This window comes from Perissodus microlepis, chromosome 4 (genome assembly GCF_051167445.1).
Source record: "Perissodus microlepis isolate ML-2025 ecotype Zambia chromosome 4, ASM5116744v1, whole genome shotgun sequence".
NCBI lineage: Eukaryota > Metazoa > Chordata > Actinopteri > Cichliformes > Cichlidae > Perissodus > Perissodus microlepis.
This window is the reverse complement of record NC_140464.1, coordinates 7,921,845-7,949,242: the sequence shown is the minus strand read 5'-3', so window position 1 is coordinate 7,949,242 and position 27,398 is coordinate 7,921,845. Positions and strand designations below refer to the sequence as shown.

At 40.5% G+C, this 27,398-nt stretch overlaps 1 protein-coding gene across 3 annotated transcripts; it reads right to left on the bottom strand.

Annotated features, from left to right (window-relative positions):
• Window positions 1-87: 87 nt before the first annotated feature.
• Window positions 88-25,907, bottom strand: LOC146388223 (SH3 and cysteine-rich domain-containing protein 2-like). 3 transcript variants are annotated; one of them, XM_084925390.1, is made up of 12 exons: window positions 25,479-25,907; window positions 25,112-25,395; window positions 16,720-17,068; window positions 15,307-15,401; window positions 12,365-12,449; window positions 10,154-10,269; window positions 9,284-9,353; window positions 8,993-9,069; window positions 8,794-8,882; window positions 6,172-6,223; window positions 3,129-3,266; window positions 88-2,545 (listed from the first exon to the last, which is right to left on the bottom strand). In XM_084925390.1, the coding sequence occupies exons 2-12, from the start codon at window positions 25,193-25,195 to the stop codon at window positions 2,447-2,449; spliced, it is 1,254 nt and encodes a 417-aa protein (XP_084781516.1). In that variant the 5' UTR covers window positions 25,196-25,395; window positions 25,479-25,907; the 3' UTR covers window positions 88-2,446. The 3 variants fall into 3 exon arrangements, with proteins under 3 accessions (XP_084781516.1, XP_084781515.1, XP_084781517.1); XM_084925389.1 differs by having other exon boundaries at window positions 25,112-25,907; XM_084925391.1 differs by lacking the exons at window positions 9,284-9,353; window positions 10,154-10,269 and having other exon boundaries at window positions 25,112-25,905.
• Window positions 25,908-27,398: the final 1,491 nt, after the last annotated feature.

The window sequence follows — 27,398 nt, the reverse complement described above, 5'->3', positions numbered from 1 at the left end:
ACGTGTAAATGATCAGCTGTCAACTCCTGTGGAATATCCTTATTATTTCACTGTTACAGACTTCATGCATAAAACAGGCAGACCAGGTTTTGTAAAGATGTTTTATTGAGGTACGCGGCCAACCAACGAATCTGGGAAACATCCAAACACATACTTAACATTTTGAAGTCTTTAAGGTGTAAACAGTAGATGCTACGTGAAATTAGACACAATTCATGATAGCACATTTTTAGATGAGTAAAATCAAACTTCCAGTTATGCTGTGACAACATATTCCCCCCTGGAATATGTTTTCAGGAGTGTGGTATTGTTTATGCTGCTGTCTCTCTGCCAACAAAGACAAACCGTAAGTCCACCAGCTGAAGAACTTCATGGTGAAGCGAAGTTGCAGTTGAAGTATTTTTAAATACAACATCTACAGTATTACTATCAAGGAGACACATCTACAAAATTACAGCTTATTCAAATGACTCAAAATAAAGTGCTACTCCCGTGATGACAAGAGAAGCTTTTAAAGGAAAAAAATCACAGCTTCTAAAGGCTTCCACAAAAAATGCAGACTAAAAAGAATCAGCTAGATCCTTGTGCTCTGAAAAGGATGGGTGAACTAAAATGCGTTTTAATTTATTATTCAAATGATGCAATCTGTCCTTCAGTTCTAGATTTCTTTCACATTCCTGATTTTCCACACACAAACTCAGGGACAAGGACTTTTTAAAAAAAGAAGAAGAAGAAAGAAATGCGTCAAATGTTTTAAATAAATAATGACTTAGTGCGTAGAACTCTAAGCAATCCAAAATGTACTGGTATTAAAAAATGGCTTGACTTTACGTCAGAACTGACCAGTCACATCAATAATATAAGGACAAAGGAGGCCAAACGGGGAGTGGAAGATGGAGATGACAGGCTGACATTTGATCAATGATGACTCGTGCACCCATGGGTACAACACTACCTGCATGTACACTGACTCATAATGGTTCAGCACTCGTGTCATCCCTTTCACTGCACAGCCTCCTACTCCTCCTGTTTTCCTGTGTCCCTCTAAGCTGTCAGTGAAACTCCTTGTCATGGTCAGAAGGAACCCCATTGTGCTGTTGTTTTTCAGGCAGACTGGCTACAGTTTTTTTCCTCTTGTTTCAAGCTCTAGTGAACATGTTAAAATTCTGGGCAACGCTTGCAACATCCCACTGAGGCTCTTCAGCAGGTCCCTGCAGAAACCGGCGGGTTTATGCCCACCGAGGTCTTTCATGCGAAAAACAGCAGAACACCTTCTGCCACTTGTAACTTCTAAACTTGGTAGATGTTGACATTTTTCTTCCTCAGTGCTCACAACAAGCTCCCAAACAACCCCCCTAGTCTTCCTAAAGAGATTTGCCTCCCTTTTAGCTTTGATTTATTTTACCTCATCTGTTTGTAAAATAGTAACACAACAGAATAAGGACGGTAGACAAACACAGCTGTGTCTCAAAAGTGGACAGACATAATAATCTATAAAATTTTACTTAAAAGAAAGGAACAATTTTCAGGCAATTCCTGGGAGTTCATGTTTTTGTTTTAAGGATAGTCGAAAAGGTAAACTCTGAGTCTTTGGGTAGATAGTGATGTTCACAGGGTTTGACAGACTTTCATACCAGAAATTAAAAGATGCTGGATAATTTTTATAGCATACTTTAATTGTCATTTCATAATGAAAAGAATCAGTTTTTGATTTTTGTGTGAAAAACCTCTTCTTTTTGCACTCTCAAATCATTGAGTGCAGTCGTAACTCAGCCAGAAACTACAGACAATTTTCAGATCTGGTGTATTCCTTTCATCTTATCCTGCCGTCTGTCTAAATGGCAGTAGCTTTCCATAGCTGGCAGTGGTTGTTCTTGGCAAGTGCCTATTGTTGTAGCAGTCTACACGAAGCTGATATCAGTCCCCAGGGCAGAGACCCTGAAATTAGCAGATAGGAATGAGACACACGGAGTGGGTAGAAACAAGAAAAGGACACTGATAGAAGCATCATGTTCCCATGACAGGATTCAGCCTCCTCCCACGCTGGTAGACGTCTTTTTGATGAGGAAAAACTAAATCTGAGCTGGCATCCAGCAGACATTTTAAAGCATTTTTGACCACCCTTGTCCACTAAACATCGATTTATTGGCTTTGAAAAGATAAACCTACAAGAGAACTAGAGCAGGGCAATTGCATAACTGCCCCCTCCATTAAAGGCTTACAATCAACCAGCTGAGCTGGAAACCATGTGTTTATGAGGGGCTGTGGTTCCAGATCCTTGCAGAAGTGTGTATTATGTTTTTAGTTTTTCTGTGTTTGGCTGACCAGTTGGAGAGGCTGGAGCAGTTGTTTAGCCAGGGGAATGAGGCAGAAGGGGGGTAGTTTTAAAATGGGTGCATCCCTGGGGAACGTAGATGTGGAAAGATGGTGGTCTGTGCACAAAGGTTCAAATCTCCTCTATGGAATCAGCTGGGACCAGCCCTTTCTTCTTTCCACTGCTCAGCTTTAGAAACACCTCACCCTCTTCTCGTTTCCCCACACAAATCTAAAAGCAGGAGACAGAAAATAAGATGCTTTGTTTTCTAAGAGGAAACTAGAATAAAAGATTATTTTTACCAATATAAACACTGTTTTTAAAAGAACGAATAACAGACCTTAAAAAAATCTGAAAGTTATAGTGTAAACTGCCTACAGGTTTTTTAATTGTGACTAAGCACTATGAATTTTCTCTTTGTGTGCATATGAATAAAAATCAGCGGATGAAAACTGATTGAATGTGACCCTGAAGGTCAAAAAACAATGTGGGTTTTCTTTCTAAAGGTCTATACAATCTGGAAATGATGAGCCTTATTCATAGCAAAGACAAACAGACATAGATAATGCTGGTGCCAATCCTTTGATCGCTCTATAACCAGGATGCACCCCACTTCTCACACAGCGTGTACTGGATTTGGCTTCAGTCCCCTGAAACCCTTCACAGGACAGGTTTCATGAATTGAGAATTGGAATCCTATCATCAGTGTATGCTGGGTTGCCATTATAGCCTTTTAATGGTTACAATGAAAAAACAGTGAAGCTATCAACAAAAATAAATTAAGTCTCAAACCAGTATTCCAACATTAGTATACCTGGGATTCCCTCACAGCCATGTGTCCTCTCTCTCGGTTGCCGGGATTACCCTGAATAACCCGCCACACTCTCTCTCCGGGTCGGACCCTTTGCACAAAGTTGGCAGGGAAAAAACCAACTTTGTCCCCACATTTACCCTGAGGAATGAACCAAAACAGTTCAGTCAGCATTTAAACTGTATCTGGATGCCAAGATAGCTGTCACAGATTCTTTAGATCTAGTTAATGAGATTGCGCGATGATAGCCTGATCTGCGCTTACTGGCCCACCAGACTGCACTCAACCCAAATTGTTAGCTGACAATCCAACTTGATTCTTTTTCTGATGGAAAATCTGGAGTTTTTCTGCTCCACTGTTGTCAAGTTCAATCTTAAAAGAGGATTGTTGGATCTCTCTATATCAGGGGTCTTGAACTCCAGGCCTCAAGAGCCGGTGTCCTGCAGGTTTTAGATGTGTCCTTGATCCAACACAGCTAATTTAAATGGCTAAATTAGCTCCTCAACATGTCTTGAAGTTCTCCAGAGGCTGGTAATGAACTAATCATTTGATTCAGGTGTGGTGACCCAGGGTCAGATCTAAAACCTGCAGGACACCGGCTCTCGAGGACTAACGTTCCCTACCCCTGCTCTACATAATAAACTGCCTGGCCAAAAAACCCCAAAGTCTAATGCTCTAATATGTCATTGAACCGCATTTAGCTTTAGCTTTGATCAGAATTAGGATCACTTTGTCAAAAACAAGGAATCTGTGATAGTGTCGTGCAAAAAAACCAAAAACAAACAGTAATGCAGATATAGAATGTATGATATTTACAGTACATATAATTATACGTCTCTATATAAATATTAAAAATAAATACACAGACTACCCACAGATATAGAGATGACAGCGCGTATTCGCTCTGGCATCATTTTAATAAAGCCATGCAGTGTCACAATATCTATTTCCATCCAGAACCGTGTATTGATGACGGGAGAGTTGGATTTCTGTCTAAAGTATTCTCCAGAACATCCCAAAGATGCTCCGTGGGGTTAAAGTCTGGTCTCTTTGGTGACCAATCCATGTGTGAAAATCCATGCGTTTTCACAGTTGGAATCCCATGAATCCTGGCCTTATAATCTTGGAATAGGCCCATGTAGTTCATCACATGGAAAAATCCATTGAAATACCTGCTCGTTCAGTATATTCAGGGAGTCAGCTGACCTTCTGGACACTTAAAACTGCTGTACCTAGACCTGACCAACTGAAGCAACCCTAGCTATTAATGCTGACCTAACAGGCTTGTCTGGTAGACACTATACATGATGGATGCATCACTACATCCACCTCTCTTATTACCTTGATGCACCCATCAGTCTGGAACAGGGTAAACCTGAAGTCAGACCACATGACTCTTTTCCATTGCTGAACCCAATCTTTTTATTCTCTAGAAAATTGAAGCCTTTTTTTTCCTGATTAGCTCTGATAAGCAGTTTTCCTAGGGCTGCTATTTAGTGCCAATCCCTTGAATTCTCTTCGTATTATGCATGTGGAATTGCAATTACTTTTGCTATTAAATATAGCCGTGAGATGTACTGTTGATCTTTATTTGAGTTCACCAAACATCTAAGTGACCTCTGACCACGATCGTTCCAGATTTTTTTTCCAACCACATCTCTTCCTTAGATGATAGTTGGTTTTAATAATGCATTGGACAGTTCTCAACCCACTTTTAGTAGTTTCAGCAATATCCTTAGTTGTTTTTCTTGTCTTCTTGAAACAAAGTAACATCTTTGTTGCCAAAAAACTGTTGCCAGAAACGCATTATTCACTGCAGTAACTATCCAGTAGAAGGCAGACAGTATATTGTTGAAGCCTTTTTAAAGTAAAGTCCCCCAAAATGAGTAATTTGGCACCAAATATTCATTCATACTAGTTTTAAACAGTTTTTCAGTGAAGACTGACTGATAGTGACTTATGTATATATATATATGTATATATTGTACTATTCTTAGTTAGCGTATTGTCTGTCTTGTCTTAATGTTGGTTTATGTTGGTTTATAATGGAGCACTGTAACAAAAAAATATTTTCCCCCAGGGATCAATAAAGTATTCTGATTCTGATTCTGATTCTGATAAGAACTGAACACTTTTATATCTACCGCTTCCATCTCATAACAGCAAAGCCCAAATGAACTTTTAGTTATTTAGTAGTATAATTGAGCAGGCACCTTTATTGTTATACCATCATAAACAGAAATGAGAGAAACAACAATTTTTAAATTAAAATTCTGCCTCATGTAGTGGCAAATCATCCCATTTTTGCTGTTTGTATAAAAAGGATGAAACATTTGTTTTCCAGGTGCGCACACATAAACAACAGATTTCATCCCTTTCTTGCCAGTGATAACTGGGTATACCTCATTATGCAGCAATGTTTCACAGTTTAACACCCTCTGCCTCAGGTGTTGATATGTTTATTGAAGTGATTCACAAACTATGCATTAGTAATGAACAGATGATTCACAGATTATACATAATTTAAAGGTTTCTTTGAATATGAATATGTTGATGTCCTGCTCCGTTTTGGGTTACGTAAGTTCAAGCGAAAACTATGCTCATAGAGTGTACGCTAAATCTGCACTCTGGATGCGTTTTCCTTCTTCGTGAACTGAAACACACGGGCGCACACACAAATGCACATTTATTTCCATTGGGAGTTAGTGAAGCTCATTACAGACTCAATAAGGGCCTCTACACGGCTGCAACAGTAGCCAAGTTCATTATGTTAAACTCTTTTGGTAATTTTCAGAGGAAATTATGTTCTATTTTTGTCTGTGGCTCCTTACATGTTTGCGACAGGCAAAAATGGAGCAGGTGTTTTGCATTAAAAGCTTGGTTTAAAGACCTAATTTAACACATGCGCAGTATGAATGCACGTGCACACACATAAACACACACACACTTCTGAGAACTTGGGGAAAATAAAACACAGCACACACCAACATCACCAGGTATGCACCAACTAGCACACACAGATGTTTGCAAATGATTTATTACCCACCTTCCACCACTCCTCATTAGAGTCGTCAGTGACCTGCACCCGATCACCAGGACTAAAAGAGATAAGACAAGAGAGAAGATGGGAAAAAAGGGCATGAGAAGGGAGGTAATTGGGGTGGAGACGAAAAAGAGACAGGGAGACAATAGAGGGAAACATGATGGGAAAGGCAACGGAGTAGGGGGGAAGAAAGGAGAGCTGATTGCAAGCACTAAATATTACAGTTATCTAACTGCCACAGAAAGCTGTAGTTTACCCGTGGTAGCAACATTGTGGAGGTTAAAATTTGGGTGAGTCTTTGTGTCTCGCTGTAGAGGTGACAGAACAGCTGAAAACAAAGTCATGAGGTCTACATGAAATATAACTCTATAGTGTCTGCTGCAGCAATGAAGGCTAGGCCTGATCTGCAGCCAGCCTGGCCTGCATACTAATGATGCTACCAATTTTTGATGAGACTTCTCTACACATACACAGTATGCCCACTGTCCTAGATATACAGGGAGAAGCTGTCCCAATTGCATTTCTGTGCGTTCTGTCTCCCGGATGTCTGCATTCACAGCTGCCCTATATGATCATGGTATACACACGCACACACACACACACTACCATGTGAGTCATATTTCTTAGGTGACTGGTACAATTCTGCTCATGCAGTGTCTCAAAGGAGCGCAGTTAAATATTTAAATGCATCTTTTATAAAGGTTTTCAGTGCCCAAACGTTTTTATATATCCTATATTGTGTATCTAACTAAGCATTTATATCTATATTGTATATTTCTAACAGTAGAATTAGCCAACTTTAGCAGTTTCCTGGTAGTAATAGATAGTGGATAGTGGTTCTAACTTAACAATGCTAGTATTTTTATACCTTTACTGTTGCTATTTTAATTTTTAAATATTATATTTTACATGTACAATATTTCCTGACAATATGGAGGGCATCAGAAAGAGCAGATAGGTTTCTTTGTAAAAATCCTCACAATGCTTAGTGGTGAGATTAGCTGCTATTCAGTCTCAAAGAAATCTATGAAAAAAGCTAGTCAGAGATGAAACGCAAGCCACTACATACGTATCATCATTGTAATAAGTACAAATGTTATCTAAATTCCATCCATTTCTGTCCATCTTTTCATTTTCTTTCAACCTCTCCCTTGAGAAGATGCCACAGCGGGTCATCTGCCTCCATCTCATTGTAGCCGTAGCCTCCTCTTCCGTGAGAGTAGCCTGCATGTCCTCTTTCACTACAACCATAAACCTTCTCTGCTGGTCCAATATAACCAATAAGCTGTTTTTCTTCTCTGTTCAAACCCTCTCAACCTTGTCTCCAAACTGCTCAACCTGAGCGTTCCCTCTGATATACTCTGATAATTTTCCCTCCATTCAGTCCAAACAAAAATGTTATCTTCAACTTTGCCACCTACAGCTCTTTTTTCTCTCTCTCAAAACTATCCATCACAACAGGTTCACTCTTGCTGCTATCTGTCTGTCACAAATCACTCCTGACACTCGTCTACACCCACTCCCGCTTCTTTGAACTCTCTTTTTCACCTCTCTTGTCCACTGTCCATGACTTTGGATGGTTAACTCTAGGTTTTTAAACTCATCCACCTTCACTACTTCCCTCTAATTCACACAGATATTCTGTCTTCCTTATCTCCGGATCATACCTCTACCTCTCTACCTCTGTCTTTCTCCTCCTCCCTACTCTTACCATAGATCACAATGTCATCTGTGAACATCATAATCCGTGGAGACTACTGTCTGACCTTATCTGTCTTAACCACTTATCCTAAAATGGTTGAAACCAGCTGGGGTGAAGCACATCCTGGCTGAAAGTGGGAAAGTGGCGGGGTACATCATGGACAGGTTGTCAGTCCTTACAAATCAAATCCAAATAAATGTAAACCCCCCCAAACCCACTCATTCTCATGTAAGCTGTGTGTTTGTGAGCCATTATAGTCAAACCACCCATACTCATCATCACTACAAATATAATACACACTGATTAGATAACTGAGATTCTGCCCACATAAAAATTATCTTTTTTTTTTTAGGTCATTAAACGATCAAATTTCTGATAATAATTTTTGCAGAATTCATATCCATGTACTGGTTTGTTAAAATCGAAAATGTCTGGAATATGGTACATGTTTTGACTTCTGCCATCCACAATGGTCTGATCTTACTTTCTTGTATTTGGGCTTTAACTTTGACAACAACGCTCTGCTTTCTCCATCTGTTTTCTCTCTTTCTCTCTCTGATAATCTTCTGCTCTATGCCATTTCCTCTCATGCATGTCCTCCCTTTCATCTCTCAGTTGTTCAGTGTCTTTATCCCCTTCCCTGCTGGGAACACAGCTCAGTCACTAGTTCTGCGTGGGGACAGTGATGGGCTTTGAGTTTATAATTAGTCGTCCTTAAGGGCGCCCTGGCACCGTCCTTTGCAGATGGTGGGGACATTTTCATCCTGCAGGAACAACAGCCGGGGCAAAACACGAACAAAAACCGACCATATTTGCACACGCAATGCTAAAAAAAGCAATTGCACACAAGCACTCCTGGACATGCACACGCATATAGCTATAAAAATCCTTGCACATAGTCAGGTTGTTTTGCTTTTACTCACTGTAGTTCCAGGTCATTTGGTTCCTGAGGCAGAAACTTGTAGAGCGCTACATAGGTGTGGATAGAGTGGACTTCAATGCGCTTGGGCACCTGGTTACAGGGAGATGCAGGAAGGGGAGGCAGTGAGACAGAAATACACGCTTGAGGAATAGAGCAACAAGGGATGAAAGTATGTACAGGTGGATTAAACAGAGCGGTACCTTCTCCTCTGCAGTCTGAGTTTGTTCGCTGCTCTCGTCTACCTCCTTTTCGATCTCTGGCTCGGGGATAGGATCATCTGGAATCAGTGAGAAAATTTCTTAAAAGTCGCTAATCACACACATAAGCACTCATTTTATTGTTTTTGTTTTTTACAAGCAGCCACAGTAATTCTCTCTCACGCACAGAAAGTTATGCGCGACACAACATCTGCATAGACACACATAGGCAAGGGCATGCAGCGCATGTGCATATCCACATACATCAAGGCACAGACACAGAGACGTCTTTACCCCCTGTCTCCTGAGTTAATTCTTCCTCCATGCTGGACTGTCTCTGTTGCCTCTCCTCTCCTCCCTCCCCCTCAAATAAGAACATAGAGAGGAAGCAATAAAATATCAGCACCGGGAGGCCAGAGAGGATGCATTTGATAGTGGGTGACCTTGTTGTCAGTCAGTATGCTGGAAGTTCATGTATTCAACAGGTTTCAGAGACACCTGCGGTTCACAAAATGTGAACATTTTACATTTTAGCAAGCATGCACATTCTTTTCAGTGGAGAAGTTAGATGAGAAGCTTTCTATCAGTCTCAAACGTGTATAAACAGACAACATTTTGCAACATTTTGGTGAGGCGAGGTGTTTGGTCCAATGTTGAGCAGCAGTAAACATCTCTTGGCTGTTGCTTCATATTTGCTGCTTATAAGCTGTACACAGATCAGTCTCAAATATTTGTAGCTGAACTGTTACTTTCCGATATCGCAACATTTATTCAGGGTTTACAATTTTGATTTAGATGGCTTGCAGCTGTTTTTCAGAGGATTCTGAGAGTTTTTTGAATTAGTCTCCATATTTATATTATGACTAAAAGAGGTAGCTAAGAAGACAAGAATATTGTTATGTTAAAGATTTTCTTCCAATTTAATGGCTGTTCTGATAATACCTAATAAATCTGAATCTAAAGCATTCGTAAATGTCTTAACTCTTAATAATTCAATAAAAAACCATATGCACCCTTTACAAAATATGGCTTAACAAGGGAATGTCACTGTCAGTTCTCTTAATATAATAAGTAAGTTGGCTAATGGACCAGTGTTGTTTATTGTGTCAAACACACGGGACTGAACTGTCCTCTACCCCCACCCACAGGCCTATGATGTCATACCAAGCTGCGCGTTGGTGATTCTGACAAACTGCCAAAACTGGAGCGACTCATCTGTGCCAAGGACGTCCCGTAGCGCAAGGCGGCATACACAGGGTCTACTCGCATCCGCGGTGCCTCTGAAACCACACACAGACACGTAAATTATTCACTAAAAGACTTCGGACACACTACAACCAGGGCTACACGCTGAGATTACACTGTACATCATGACTATTGTGCCCGTGCCAATCTGGAGGAACCAAGGGGTTTAAATATAACTGCTGTAACACAGTCAGTCCTGAACCAAAGTGGCCTACTTTAGATCTGCGAGGACAGCAGCCAAAAATTCAAAAGAAAATGAAGACATTCCAATGAATTAACATGCTTTGATTTATTTAACTTAGTGGCAAGAGATGTGTCTTAGTTTAATAGCTTTAACAGATGTGAAACTGTAGAAAGAGTAGAAAGGGAATAAGAGACGAAATATAAAATATGGAAATCTTCTGAAAGTCTTCGCTGCTACATTTCATGTAGACAGCAGTGCTTGGGTGCTATCACACTATTTCTGAAGTTTGGAATTAGATTTTTCAGCTCTTTCCCCATCCAGCTCAACAGAAGGAGGGTAGAGGGATTTTGCTGCAGGGCCAGATGTGTCTCAGTGTGCGTGTGCCTGTGCAGGATGAAGTTGAAATCACCTGTAGTTTCATACTAAAGTCATTTCTTCTGTATACAGAAAAAATTGTGCAGCAATGTGTTATTTAGTATGATTAAGTCAGGTATTTAGAGTCGATAAAGCTCATTACACTGACTGAAGAAGGTATTTCTGCAGAGAGAAGTTAATTGCAGATGAGTAAATGATGGGATGGGAAGCCAAGCTTAGAGACTCTACACTCCACTGCTCCATATAAATAATTTTTTTTTTTTTTTGAAGATCCTTAAGGTTCCTTTTGAGACTGGAAGGAGAGTTTTTATGTAAAGTAGCTTCAGGTCTGTTTTTATTATAATGTTGTTAATTATCAGTTAACTGATAACATTCTGACCCGAGAATATTATCAGTATCAGGTCTTCTTTGGCAGATTTAACCTTAACGTTTAAACAGAGAAATCCTTTTCACATTCATCACATATGACTGCAAGACTGCAACGTAGACCGTTAAGTTCCCGCAACTAGCAGACTAATAAATGAGGTTTAATATGAGAACAGTAAATTGTGGCCAGGAGGTACTTGATGGGAAATTAAGGGGGTCCGTGAGTAAATACAAAATGAAAACTGTTGTCTAATATGAATGTGTGTAAACATTTTACCAAGCCTTTTGTTAGCATAATTATGAGCACACTGTGTAATGTGTGATTGTGAGCTTGGCAGGTTGCACTCTCAGCTGGCCCTGGCAAAGTCCCAGGCATCATGGTGCTGAGCTCGAGGTGATGATGGAGTTGTAGGTTCATTGTACCCTGACTCATGAGTACTACAAGCAAGTGACAGCATGGGGCGCCGACCCTGATGTGAGTCATGCATTACGGCAGATGACTGTGTCACGTTCAAAGGTGTTCTTCCAAAGGTATGACAAAGAAAAATGAAGCTGCATTTCAGCGGTGACAATAAAAGGAAGAACAAATTTAAGCACTTTGGTCCAGTGGTTGTAAAAGCAACTCGTACCACTATGATTTGGCCTTGAGCGGACAAACACTGACCTGAAAACTGATTAAAAATATAATTTTCTTTGAAATTTATTCCCAGCATTTGCTGAATGAAATAAGGTGGATGTTCGTGAATTTGGGGTTACTATCAATCAAAAAAGTGGGCGGCATGTTTATGAATTTTTAAACATGCAACTGTGGTGCCTATCTAATAAATTAATCCTCTTCACCAGTCCAAGGATATACAGCACAACTCATAAACAGAGATATAAAAACATAAACATTAGAACTTATAAATATTTATTCACATACTTTCAGCGTAGAGACGGTCCATCACCTCCAAGTGAAAATGAATTTGTCTCCTTCTCTTTATCTTTTTCCACTTCACATTCGTCCGTTGCCAGGTGAGGTGAAGACATTTCTGGTTTTTATTACATTACAAGCAAAAGTGCAAAAAAAAAAAATAGAAAAATCGAAAAGTAAAACCCAAAAGGCTGGACAAGAGCAACGTCACGAAACAAAAGCACAGGGACACAAGCAAACCCAACCAGCGGACTCACTCGTACAACCACATGCACACTCGGAGTGCGCTCACCTTGGCTTGGCTGAACTTCCTTGACGACAGCCAACTGGTCATTGACGAGCATCGGCGAGCTGAAGTTTCGCTTGAATGCTCCCGACTAATGGAGGGGGAGAACAGAGCACAAGGGATTTTATCAGCTGCCATAACTTCTTGTTTATAGACTCAACACATAGCTCAACATATATCTCTTTGTAGTGCTATTTGAGCATTCATACAGAACACGTACAAAATGTAAGTGAAACAATTAACTGGGCTCACTTGCTCCAGGAAAGAACAAAATAAGCAAAGCCACATATGAGCTCTCTCTGCTGCTAATCATGAACAATAAATTCACTCAACCACTACTTGTGGCCGCATGACTTAGACACAGACATGGACATGTGATTCTCCGTGTGTATGTGTCAGCACGACTGCAATTTCACACCGAATTAAGCACAGTGAGAGTTTCAGCTGAGATATCGGTTTGTCTTTTCCTTGACTTGCAAATGAGCCACTCACTTTGTCATATTATGTTGAAGAGAGAAACACTCAGCGGATCAAAGGCAATAAGTGGCTACCTTTGTTCTCCACAAACACACCCAGATTGTGCTCTGATGATATTTTAGCTTTCGCTGCCCTCATCATTCCCCTACCTTTCCCCCTCTCTGTTTGTGCACTGCTGTCAAACTGCACTGAGCTCTCTTCAGCACAGCGCTCTTAAAATTTTCCAAGTGGCTCTCAGAAGGTCTCGCCTCCTGCTGCATGCTAATGTCCTATGCTTTACACTAGAGGATAAACACAAAAGCTGTGTCTGAAATCACTCCCAATTTTCTGCCTAGTGAATCATACTCACCTTCTGCCATTGTCCTTCAAACAGTCATAATATTACATTTTTCATGATAACAAAAAAAAAATCCACATTGTAGCATCTAACCGTTACGCTGCAAGTATGCGAAATACTCTTTATGTAAGCAGTAGTAAAGAAAATTAAACATTGCTAATGATGGCCCTAAAAGGATGGTGCAATGATTAATTGTTTTATTTCAGTAGCATCAGCACTTCACAGCTTCAAAACAGCACTTTTCCTTCTGCCATATGCATCTGTGTTTTTTCAGCAATTTAACTGAAACGGCACATATGGTGAGCAAAAATGACTGCCTGCAGGTCAAGAGTGTTTCAGTGTTTATACGTGTGAGTCTGTGTGTTGATGTAATAACCTAAATGTGTTTGATGTGATACAATACTGATTCATCTGTGGGTTGTTTTTTTCTTTCTTTCCCATTAACGCTGTACCTAAAGCTATTCTGTTAAAAAAATTAAATTAATTGCAGGGTGCACAGGGTTTTGTGGTCAGGTTTTCAATTCATGCTTGTAATCCAAAGTGTGTTGGTAATATGACAAAACAATGATCGGAGTTGTGAAACTGAACATCAGATAACAAATCAGAAAATAAAATGTCAACCTCTTAACAATTTACACATTTAGTCACTTCTTTGTTGCAAATGTGTGAGTATGTTGCAACATGACTCGAAAAATAAGGCCTTCCCTAAATGTCTTCTATGTTAATGGGGTCCACAGCATGAACACCTTGCATATTTCCAGTTAACGGGACTCTTGTAGTCCTACGGATCACTCTAGCTTTGCACTCTCCTGCTTTGTAGTAGAGATTAAGAGAAATGAGGAGATGCAATAAACTGCATATATGGAGGTTGTTTCATTGCCCCTCTGGGCCTCTATGCAGGCCTGTGAAAAACTAAGTAGAGCCCATGATTCAATTGCTTGTGGAACCACCTTAAGCAGCAATAACTTGAAGTAATTGTTTTCCGTATGACTCTATTAGGATCTCGCATCCATGTGGAGAATTTTGTCTCACTCTTCTTTACAGTGTTGCTTCAGTTCATTGAGGTTTGCGGGCATTTGTTTGTGCACAGTTCTCTTATGGTTCCCTTAAGGTCTGGGCTTTGAATGGGCCACTGGAATGCTTTCATTCTTTTCTTTTTCAGCATTTCTGTTGTAGATTTGCTGCTGTGCTTGGGATCATTGGGATCATTGCTCTGTTGCGTGACCTAATTTCAGTCAGACAAGTGGCCTCACATTTGACTCTGGAACACTTTGATATACGCGCGAGTTCATGGTTGAGTCAATAACTGCAAGGTGCCCAGGTGGCTTCAATGGCTACAAAACAAGCTGTTCACCACCATGCTTGATAGTGGGTTTGTGCTGATATATCCAATATATAAGCCATGCTGCCATGTTGATTTTAGAGAGAATAGGCTTTATTGTGGCAATCTTCCAAAGAAGCCATACTTGTTCAGTCTTTTTCTAATTATACTGTCATGGAGTTGAACATTTAATGTGCTAACTGAGGCCTGTAGAGTCTGAGATGTAGTGCTTGTTTTTTTTTCCGATTTTTTTAAATTTCTTTTGGAATGAATTTGCCGGATTTGCACTCATTGAAAAATTGCAGCTTTGTTTTAAACCCACCTGAATGTTCCAGACCAGCAAACTGCCAAGACTTCTTTTAAACTGCTTTATGGTGATTATCAGTTAATTAAGTACACTTAGTTTTCCACAGGACTACACAGAGTCTCATGTCGGTGTGTCATTTGGCTGTATGTTAACACGTTTATTTCAATGAATCACTGAAATATTTGCTTTCTTGCCAAAAGTGAACATGAGAAGTAATAAGTAGCCATTCTATTCTTGCAATCCAGACACAAAGCCAATGCTACTTTTTTATGTTTCCTATTCATTTCACAGAAGAAGATGGTTTATCATAGCAATAGCCTGGCATGAAGTGCAATGGAAAAACGTGAAAGCAACAATCACTTTTCACTGAAGAGTGCTAAATCAGGGACAGAATCAGTTTAAAAGAGTTGAGCAGACCAAAGTGTGCAGTTAGTGACTATGCTGAGAGAAACTCTCAATGCTATAAATGAGGGCAACATCAAACTCTTGGTGTGTGTATTTCGCACCTTCCCATGACACGGCTGTTGCGATAGTTCTGAGGTGCACCACAGGTGAGCAGCCATCTTGCACGTTTTACACCGTAGAGCTTGTTTGGAGTTTCCTGCAGAGTGAGATAAAGAAGAGAGAATGAAAGCAGGGGACACCAACATTGAAGCAGTCACAAAAAGAAAAAAAAATCAGCAGGTGACAGATGTGCACTCGGCAGAAAGTGCTAACAGAACAAAGTGGCCCTTAGATCATATGTGCAGGTTCTTCTCTGTTCAGGTGGAGAATGAAATCAAACCCTGTCCCAGTTTTATCAGGCTGGCACTGCAAACAGAGCTCACACTAACAGCTTCATAATGAACAGCTCTTCTTGCAAAACAACTTAAAGAGATTGGAAAGCAGCTGGACACATTTCAATTATAATCGATTTGGCATTGAGTCATTTACGTTTGTATTTTCAAGTGTTTGAGAGCTAAAGTCTCCTGAGACTCCAGTTGTTTTCTTCCCATTTGTTATATGTTTAGAAATCCTCTTTTCATGTTTTAGGGATTAAGGAGTTGAGTCCTTATTATCCTAGAAAACAAAGATCACTGATTTCTGAATTTGTCACAGATGGGGATTATATCGACAGGTCTGTATTAGAGCAGAAACAACAATCAAACAAATTGGGTAGCTCAAGAAAAATAGCAGTTTTAGAGAGAGAAATAAAATTAGTTTAACAGCTTATGAGAAAGAGGCTACACTTTGTTTTGGGACTGCAGAGGTAAATCTAGAGCGAAGTGATGCGTTACATAAATAAACCCACTAAGGATGCAAAAATAAATTTTCAAAAAACTGCACAGGAGCAAACACGGGGGAGCAGGTTGGAGACTGTAATCAATCACAGTGACAGGAAGTAGATTTAGCAGAAATGCTAGAAGCTAGTAGCACTTAGAGGTGGCAAATCAGAGACAAAAGCAGTCGCACATCTGCACCAGAGCTATAGCAAAGTCCAGATCTAATTGAATGACTTAAATCGAGGAGAAAAAAAGAAGAAGGAAGCAGTGAGGTGAGATTTAAAAACTTCACTTTTCTCTCTCTGTGCTTTCAAATATGCAAGGGTCTGCATGGATTTAAGTGAAGTAAATTTAATGGTGAATGGAAAGTTCCACAATTGTCCAGATGCACTTGCCCACTTGCCTACTTCCAACTAGATTTGGAAAAAAAAAAGAAGTAAGACCAATTACTTGTCCAAATTTGCTTGCTTGTTCATATGACCAACTCTCTCATCTTTACAGGAAATTTAAAATCACATTAGTGGTGATAAATCATAGGTCCTGATTAATAATTTTACACAAAATTCAAAGTTTTCCATCTAAACTCTTCAGTCTTTAGTTTTCATAAGTAAGTGTATCACCAAAGACCATGTCCAGTGAGAATATCAGGCACCTTACCTACTATCATGTGCTTGCAATGCTGGCAGTTGGTGGGCTTTCGAAAGATGTGGTCCTGGAAACAGTGGGTAATCTGGGGTCGGGGAGGCTTGGCGGGGAGTGATGGAGAAAGGCTGAGTGAGGGCGAGTGGGAGGAGATGGAGGGGTTGGGACTGCGAGATGGTGAAATTGATGGTGACCGGTCACCAACAAGTGGGGAGCCAGGCATCAGAGGGGGGGACGGAGGCGGCGGGTCAGTGATGAAATCCTGGGGCAGGCGGGCATCGCTGTAGGACCTTTGGAAGAAGTTCTCCACGCTCTTACTGCGCATCATGGTCTTGAAGGACAATGAGCGTTTTAGTCTCTGGAGCTGCACCCACGGACACACATCGACAGACATGGGGACAAAGATAATGCATTAAAAATAAACACGAGATAAGCAAGAAGCAATAACAAATGTCCAATGTGCCCTCAAGACAGCACAGGCAATATCCCGGAATCCATAAACATCACACTCTGTTCAGATCAGTACACCTTAGGGAAAGAAGTTGACTCATGTAAAGCAATATCACCTCATAAGGAAACAACACATTAATAAAAGAGCTGCCTGTCCCCTTCAGCGAGATCGAATTCATATTTTTAAAGGGGTGCTTGTGCTTTTGGTTGAACAAGATAAGCTTTTTCTCTTTGAGAACACCCAGCATCTTAGATTGAGCACTGCTGTGCGTATAAATTGCACTCGCTTAGTGGTAGTGACAGAAGGACTCTTGGGATAAAACGAAACAAGAGTTTATTCAGCCCGATCATCTATCAACAACCCATCACCAGGGCCCTTAAAGTGAGCGCCATGTGGCCACTAAAGAGGCAGTGAGCACAAGTGGTTGAACTCACACACCAACAACATGTGTGAATACACACAGGTAAAGGGTTATTGTGCAGCACCCAGACTTTGATTACAGAATAATGGTGCTTTATGTACAACGTGTAGTGTGGCATCATAAAAAAAGCAAGGACTACCCTGAAAAGAGCATTGTCTGGATTGTAAGAATAGCTGCTTTAAAGCCTGTACATATTGTATTATTAAGCATCAATATGCAGCAAGGTCCCCCTGTAGATGTGCAAGTTGCCCATGCCATCGAAGCTAATGGAAACCCATATCAGCACAGATATTCTGAAGTTCTGTACAAAAGATAGAGAAAGTTGATTAGGAAGATTAGACAATGAGAAATAAGTGTGGCAATTCATATCTGCAAATATCTGCAAACATTCATGAAAAATACATGCCAATGCAGTATAAGAGACAAATCCAGATGCTTTAATATTATAACAAGCTTGAAAGTCAGTATGTGGTATGGCCCGAGCTCTCTTACACTAGTTTTCTTGTCACTTCTTTAAGTATTTTTCAGGAAATGTTTCTCTGGGCTTTTTTAAGGACGTTTGAAGCTCTTCTTTGGATGTTGGCTGCCTTTGGTTCCATTCTCACTCAAGATGATCCCACTCTGTTTCAGTAATGTTAATATCCAGGTTCTGGGGAGGCCAATCCATGACTAGTGATGCTCCAATGTTTGTTTTTCTGTCCAAGTATAGTTTTACTGCATTGGCAGTGTGCATTGGATGCATCTCTCAGGCGCTCTGTCAGGTCTTTGCTTTCTTCAGGACTTTGTGTTCATCTTCTGTAGAAAGCTTTCAGGCCTGACATTTTTTCTTTTTTTCTTGTCAAGCTTTCTCAGGTTTTTTAAGGACAATCTACACACGAAGCAGAAATATTTCAAATTTTGGCTAATCGCTGTTTGGGAATCACCTCGTGATACCTCAGTATAGCTTAAATTCCCCAGAGATGGTTGCAGCATTCCTGGATCATATTTACAATTTATTCTTTGTATGGTAGAGTGTTAACTTGGATTTGTGGATTTGTCTGCCCACACAGCCTTTGCCTGAGTCATGAACCTCTGCCCATCTTTGCTTCTGAGAGACTCATCCTGGACGCTCCTTTTTATACCCAATCATTTTTCTGGCCGGTTACCAGTTAACTTTTTAACAGCTTTTGCAGGAACACTGTTACATTAGGTGTAATAACGAAACCAGTTCTTTAAGTTCAGTGCATTTCAAAATCTTAAGAGTCATATGATAAAACATCACATCAACAGGCATCACATCAGTTATCTACAGAATGCCTAACATTGATTGACTGGATAAATGAATGGTTCCTGACATTTGCCTCCAGCTCTATGTACGGTTGATGATGCTAGTTTCCCAGGGGACAGGCAGACATTTGTTACAATGACATGCGATGGAAGGGGTAACGCTGTGTGAGGGTGTGGTCACGTCTCAGGGAAAGAACGGATGAACACAGACAGACGAGGAGACAGATCATCAGCAGGCTACATACACTCTGCGCACATGCTCTGTCTGTCTGTGCTCATTCTGCTCAGCACCAAACATAATCACTTAACAGGGACATGTTGTTTACAGCTCTGTGAGTCTGGGAATAAGCTATGAAGACAGTTTGTCTATTTGACTGTGTGTCTGTGTGTGTGAGGAACACATCGATGCAGCGCAAAAGAAACAAAACTGTAGGAGTGTAACTGAATGTACATTTGCACACTCCATATGCTTCCTCTATTTGTGAAATTATTTCCCTTCATTAGATTACATTGATGAAGATTAGGTACGCTGTGGACTACTACAATTCATTATATCTCTGTTAGACATCTCTGAGCACTGAAGGGTGTTATTCTTATCTTTTTTTTTTAGAACTTTGAAATCAAGTACGCCACATTGTAACCAACTGCTTCGTTAAATACATATAATCTGGGCAAGGACATTTTGCAGGATTTGCATTTCTTAGCTTCTGGTTGGGGATTTAGGGTTTCTTATTGTAAGCTGAATTGCTGCATTTATGGCAGCTTCTTGACACACAAGTGTTGTTAGCTGCAGGAAATGTGCAGCATGTCTTCTATGATGCTTATAGATGCATGTTCACAGGCGGGCAGCCTGGATGCAGGCAATTAGTGTGTTGGATATGTCCATGTATTTTCTGGGTTTCACTGAACTATGCACCACAGTGATCCTAATGCATGACTTAAAACTTTCAGTTTGGGAGATTCAATTCAATTCAATTTTATTTATACAGCGTCAAATCACAACATCAGCTGCCTCAAGGCGCTTTATATTGTAAAGTAGACCCTCTAATAATACATAGAGGAAAAAACAACAACAATCATATCACCCTCTATGAGCAAGCACTTTGGTGACACTGGAAAGGAAAAACTCCCTTTTAACAGGAAGAAACCTCTGGCAGAACCAGGCTTAGGCAGAGGTGGCCATCTGCCCTGACCAGTTGGGGTGAGGGGAGGAAGACAGGACAAAAGACATGGTGTGGAAGAGAGCCAGAGATTAATAACAAGTAATGATTTATTGCAGAGAGGTCTAAAGCCAGAGATGCCTTTTGCTTTGTTGCGTGTGATCTTATTCTAGTCAGATTAAAAATGTTAAAAAAGTTGTCATGTAAGGATGAACAAGCATCTAATTTATGCTTACCAAATAAATAATGATTAACATCTAATGATCTGTTTCGAATTGCATTAGTAATTCTTTTTTTTTTTACGAGGGGTAAAATAAATTTGGTGTTGAAGCAGGTACAGCAAAACCCACATGTTTGCAACCTGGTAATATTTTCTCAATAATGACTTACTAATGTAAACAAAATGATTCATGAAACATTACGACTTATAAACTATATAATGGGGTGGAATATATTTTTAATGATGTTAACAGTACAAAGTTGTTTTGACTTCATATTTTATGTGCAGCATCACAGCCTTGAGCAGAGCTCTTTCAATCAGAGTGGCTGAGTGCTGGCATAACAGCTCCAGCTATAGAGCACATGTCTCAATTACAGCTAATCTAATCATCTGTCAGTGTGCGGGCCTGAAAAGCATTCCCGTTTTCTTCCATTTGAACATTATCTGAAAGAATAATCCTTCTGACTCAAGGCTGATGTGACATCAAGTATGATGTGGGGCTTCACTGCACATTCATGTGCACCACCGCACATGAGGTGAGATGCTGATATCGATGAGTCAGAAGCGATATATGCCACACTTTAGTCCCAGATTTATAGCTGATTATTTATTGATTATTCCTTTTATGAAAATCCCTGTGACCTGCAACGGGACCTGCCTCAGTCTTCTGTCACTTCTTCCCCAACTGCACTTCTCCAAGTAATACTCAACCCGTTTCAGCTTAAAAAGACGCATTTGGGTCAAGTCTTGCCTGCTAATGTTCCTCCCTCAACCTTTTTTGTGACTCATACATGACTAATAATGTGATGCAAAATGCAAAATATTGCACAGATTTACACACATCTGCAGAGTCAGTCTTCTTTAAGCAGCTCCTATCTCACTGCTGCAAAGCAGACTGACGAGCTGTCTCAGCAGACCTGTAAAAGCCCATAATTTTCACATCTTCGATCCGTATTACAACAGTCCTCTGCCTTTCTCACATGTTGCCAGCATAAATGTACAAAATCAATTCTCCACAGCGGAACAGCGAGGATTGACTAGTCATAATTCAATGATAAGACTTTTATGTCACTCGAATGTGGTTCTACCGCCATCAAAATTTAATGGGGCCAGTCTGAGATATTTATGGGATGCTCCAGTCTGCCCAGAGGTCAAGACTCAATAACAAAGCCTTTGTCCCACTGGGAATATGAGGATAATATAGGCACTCTGGAATTTGGTGAGATGGTCTGGGTGGGGCCTGCATCACATGTTTTCAGTGTTTAGAAATGTAACACCAGTAGGATTACTATAAGTCAAAACTCTATAGGTGTGCATAGGTGGGGGGGGGGTTATTTTTTTTACTTATTCCCTTTCTTCCCCATCACTCCTGAAGTGTGCCAATTTTCTGCTCTGCCATCAGCAGTAGTAAAGACAACGCGCTGCACAGATTGGAAAAAACAGTTACTGCAACTGATCTATGCCTCAAGTCAAAACCAGTATTCAAGTCCATATGACCTGAAATCGATATTTTAATTTGTCTACCCTTGAATTTCCACTTTAATCACTCCAGCTAGTTGCGCTATAAAAAATGAGGTACATTTTTTTTCTTTTTTTTGCAATGATACACGTCACAGTGACTGACCTTGTTCTAAGTGAGGATATTTCAGCCTTAAGAAGGATAACCGAGTTATAACTGAGCTCTGAAAGACACAGTCTCCTGGCTCCCTCCAATTCTAGGTCATCAGCAGAATATGTCATTTCAGAGGAAACTGTCACCATCAAATACCAGGTACATGGATTTCAGCATATAATTATTTTCACTGTGTGGCTTCAACTCTTCTCCGACAGTTGTAACCGAACAAACGCGAAGATTTTATTAAAGGGAAACACAACAGCGGGGAAAAAAATCACATAGAATAAAAATATGAGCGAGCAGCTGTATTTATGATTACAAGGAGCACATGTGGAGTGGTTTTATGTCCCAACATTTCTCGGGTTGGTCAAAATTTCTTATTATGCATGGCATCCTGGCAAATTCCTGCTCTCAGTGCATGAGAAAAGATGCATAATCACAGGCTGCCTCCTACGTTCTGCTACTATCACACATGCATGTACACACCGTCAATCATTTACACACACACACACACACACACAATCACTTTCAAGGACTGTTTAACAGCAGAGATGATCTCTGTGGAATAGCAGTGTGGAGTATCTTTTGTGCTCCTGTAGATTTCTAGCATCCAGTATTTCAGCATCTCACACTTTTCCTTGTAGTGTCACATTAATAAACATCACAGCAGTGAAGGTGTTACACTGATTAAAAAAGACCTTGGCCCACTTCAGCTTCCTGATTTGACTTACTTACCTGCTCGCATCTATCTGATCTGTGTCATACCCCCTTCATCTGAAGAAAAAGCCAAAAGTGTGAGCGTCATTTTAAAGATGTTTGTACATCCGAAATGTCAGCAAAAACACCAGAAATCATGCACCTGCTAGATGATTAGGAAGAGTTCAACCTGAATGGCAGTAATGACTATGGCCTGTGTGAACATGAGCAGGTGCACATGATGAAACCTGCTTGCTTTATGACAAATGATGACTGCTGTATCCATCAAAAGTGATGCAGTGAAATGTTCTCTCCCATTCGATGCTGTCTTCACAGCAACCACCCCTTTATCCTTAAATGAATTAAAAGAGATGTTGATAAAGACGGTGCTTTTTCTTAGAACCATCTACATTACAGAGGTGTTCGTTACCACCTGGGTTAAAAACCCAAATCCATTTTCTTTTAGTCTGACCATAAAGTTTGCGGTTTGGGTGGTAATTTCAGTTAAATGTCTCAATAGTTTTTTATGGATTGAAATTTGGCACAACTTAAATTTTCAGCTTCACTGTAGGGAATGCCAGTCACCTTTCATCTCTCAGTCAGCTGCGTATGTGTGTGTGTTGTGCGCTCACATCCATTTAAGAGGGTTTAATGAAGAATGCAAAGTGGACACACGGATGGATTGTGGGAGTTATCATTACTCAGCAGGCAAGCTGACAAACAAGTATATCAACCAAAAACATGTTTACGCCTTTATATCTCTGTGCTCAGACATCATCCTGTGTGTTCATCCAGGAGAGAAGATGTTTAGCTGTGCACCTCCATCACAGAAAAAGCTCCCAAAGCATCAACAGCCCAGAGAGATCAAACTGCTCTGCACAAAAAGAGCAACACTATAGGCTGATGACTGCTACTCGGGCATCTAATTGGCTCCACCACTCACATTTCTGCCAGGCTTGGCAACACACTACAGATTATTGTTGGGAGCTGGAGAGAGAGACTGCGCTTCCTCTTCTCATAATCTTCTGGCACTGTTTTCCTCTGTTCTTGATTTACGATATCCATCTTTGGGGGAATTTGCTGCTGGTGGATTTTGGGGAGCATCTGTTACCTCTTTCGTTTCCTCCCTGTCATTGTTGTCTAATAAAAACCATCACGGACACATGACTATGTGCCTGATTAGATTCCTTCAAAAATGTCACCCTGTAGCTGTGTATTTTTATGTGAGGAACGGCCTCCAGAGCCAAGCTGACAAAAACTCTGCATTTTTACTTTGACACTTCAATGGCCAGGTATTTAATTCATTCAAAAGGATGAGTTCCTCTAGCATAAAGGTTGAAGGTTAATTTTGAATCTATCCCACACAGAGAACTCAATAGATTGAAAGACCAAAGGCAGATGATCAAACTGATGGGTTTTTTTTATTATAGAGGGCTGTGACATGATGAAGCCAGAGCGAACCGGTGAATCATTTGAATACCAATCAGTCCAGCTTGGAACAGGCTCACGCCCAGTTTTCACCAGTAGCAGCTGGTGAGAAGAGGAGAGCTGGAGTAGAACGCCTGGAGTAAGTGGTGTTAAAATTGCTTGTAACAACGTCAACTTGTATGCTTTCAAAGAGGACATCAAACATTTAGATGAAGCACAGAGGCAGTCTGAGGCTGGTGAAGTATGTAACTGTGTTGCATGGAGTGTCACTTTCCTCCAAACATGTCAGCAGCGTGCATGTGTTTGTGTGTGGGTGGCATAAAGAGTCATAGGGTAGATTTGACTTAAGGAAAGTTGTATCAAGCTGGTTGGTCTTATGTGTCCTTCCATTAAGAAGCAGACATCGGGAAAGCTTCCACAGCTTGGAGGGCAGCCCTTGAAATCTTTGTTTATATAGCTGAGTGAACAAATTAAATGGATTCATAAAGACACTCTGAAAGGGCATTTGTATCTTAGACATGCACACTAGTAGCTGTGTATATGACAGACACAAAATTCACATAAGCAAATGCAGCGTCTTATTTATTGCAATATAAACTTGCTACCAGCAGAGAAGAAACAGCGTGAGTGAGTGCTGAAATGTCCGCAAAAAAACTGTAGCACATCAGAAAAGAAGCAAATTAAAATAACAAATAGACAAAAGCATTAAACACTTCCATTATTACATGTTTGTTTTGCTGCCTAATAGTCATTAAAAACACACACTTGAACCCTTTTGTGTGCGCCTGCTTCTAATGGATTTTGACAGAAAGAGAGACACGGGGAGACAGTATGACATCACACCTTACGTGTGAGGTTACATCTATAGTGACGCAGTCGTGATGAATACTACTGCAATTGTGTTGTTATTAGTATTACATAAACGGTGGAAATGCAGGTGGAGAAAACCATCAAAGGGGAAGAATACACTTAAAATGAATAAAATAAGTCTTCTTATTAATAGTTCAGTGTGTGCATTTAACTACTCAGCAAAGTCACTCACTTATATGTACTGATACTGTTCTTTTTCGATTCGTTAGGCACAAATACGTGTATGTTATGATCTGTATGGCATCTGAAAAAGAACCAAACTCCAAATTTAGGTACTTGCCTTGGAAGTCACTGGTTGGATGGGCATATTGCTTGGAGAGCGCTGGAGCTCCGAGTCGCACTCTATCTCATTGTTTTCGGTCATAATTGGTGTCGAAGTGGGAAGCGCCGTTCGAGACACAAACAGTAAAAGTTTTAACTCCTCAAATAGAGTCCAGTCGGAAGAAGATTTCCGGCTTTAGCCATTTAAAAGACTGACAAAGTGTGACAGATCCACATCAGAGGGATTTGTGCGCGCCTCAGGGCCACCGACTCCACAAAACACGTTTCTGGGTTTATTCGGATCTGTGAAAACAGGTTATAAATTCACCAGCTGTTAATATCTCATTTATGCCACGTGAGGATGGGCATTCAGGAAACGGCTGAACCTTGCGTGTGGGTAGTCTTTTGTGTCGCCCGCTGACGCGCACCGGAAAGCTCCAATGTGGCACAATTCCTCCGTCCTCCAGGTGCAAATACGGCTCAAATCAGCAAAAATGTCGCTGTGTGAATATGAGAATGTCAGCGAAATAAAATCATATCCAAATCGTCATCAGCTTGTGTTCTGGAGGAACTCGCTAGGTGTAAATCCAAAGCGAACTGTGTCCTTCACCGCTGCACAGACTTAAATTTAAGCGCAATCTGAGGCACGCCTTTCCATGCGTCTGAGGCGCATGATTGGGGCATTTTTATTTTTTACAACTCTGCCGGGATTCATTTAGTCTAAATCAAGACTGACGGCCACGGGCGGAAGCTTATTCAAAACCCAAATATACATTAGCTTAAAATTTTCTCTGTTCTGGAGTAAAAGCAAGAGCAGCACTTCATTCTGCTGCTCGGATTTTGTGTGTGTGTGTGTGTGTGTGTGTGTGTGTGTGAGAGCTGCTGTTTAATTCTATGCGCCTCCATGGTGCAGCCATAGACGCGTAGTTACAAATAGTAAGTGTGATTACATACAGTAACTCACAGACACGGATATCTTTAAAAAAAATATTATGATTTTAAGGCTATACATTAGATAGACATGCAAAAAGGAATTAAGAAGCCACAAGAACACACAAGACGCTAGAGAGCCTTCTGCTGCTTGATTAAGCAGTGAATCAGAGCAGGCATCTTCCTCTTCAGAAGAAGAGCAATGAGTATAGGCTGAGCTGTGTTAGTTAGAATTATTCGGAGTTTTAGAGAAACTATATTGAGACAATTTTGTTCTGTTATCATCCATTCCTCTTCATTTTCTGCCTGCACCCTACAGCAGTATATACTGAAAGTGTGGCTACCAGCTGCTGCCCCACAGAATTAAAGCTTAATTTAAAGTGGCATCAGTATTGCTACCTGCTTTTAAATGCAATCTCATTTCCTACCTGGTTTAATCATCTTTCTGGGACAAGTTCCTATTGCTTCTCTCCTTTATAAAACACACAGGTGACAGACAGGGTGGGTTAAATAATAATGGCATTTCAAAAGGAGTTCAATGCTAATATTAACAGAATGGCATGGAGAAGGACTTCTAAATTTGATTCAAGTTTTTTTTCTTTCTTCTTCTGTCTGCAAAGCGTTTTTTCTCCAAAGGCTGACATCAAAGTTTCCTGTCAGAAAGTCTTTGGGCGGGGGTGTGCTAGAGAATGGAGGAAGAAGAAAGGGGAGCCTCTGTTATCACATTCATTATTGCTTCACTCAGAGCCAGAGAACAGCACACAACAGAGTGACTGCTGGAAATTTTTAAAAAAGAGAAACCCAAAACCAAAAAGCATTCAGTTTTCTAGTGTATAGCAGTGTCTGCTGTTAAAAATAAACGTAAGTTAAATATCTCGGTGAAGTGTTGTGCTATGAGCTGTGATCTGATCCAACAATGTTTGAACTCGGAACAGCTGAGAGAGCTGAATGAGGGAAACACACACACTCATTTCAATTTTCCCCTCAAAGCTACTCACCTTTCATCCTCCATGTGATACCCCAGGTGCCAGAACACGCCCCGGCTAAAAATGAACATTAAAACAGAGTGAAAACACATTTGATCTCTTACTGATTTAGACACATGAGGAAACAATGGGAGGATGAGAGGAACAAAATGAGTCCCATGCGGCGGAGGACAGATCCCAGTCCTGACAGCGGTCGTCATGGTGCAGCTACAGGACCAGGGCTGCAGCTCTTTCCATCGCATTAAATTGATACAGATTGTTCATCTGCTCCTCCACCTCAGACATCTGAATGTAAGTGCAAACAAACATAGCTGCATGACTTTGCATGCAGTATGTTGTGAGCTCACATTTGAACCCACAGTCACCAATGTGACAATGTTTTTCACTATA

Excerpts from the sequence above, each read along its gene's own strand:
- LOC146388223 (XM_084925389.1), bottom strand. The coding sequence starts at position 25,195 with ATGACCGAAAACAATGAGATAGAGTGCGACTCGGAGCTCCAGCGCTCT. Across the intron at positions 12,450-15,306 it reads AACAGCCGTGTCATGGGAAG|TCGGGAGCATTCAAGCGAAA; the intron begins GTGCGAAATACA and ends CCCCTCCATTAG. Across the intron at positions 10,270-12,364 it reads GGAAGTTCAGCCAAGCCAAG|AGGCACCGCGGATGCGAGTA; the intron begins GTGAGCGCACTC and ends GTGTGGTTTCAG.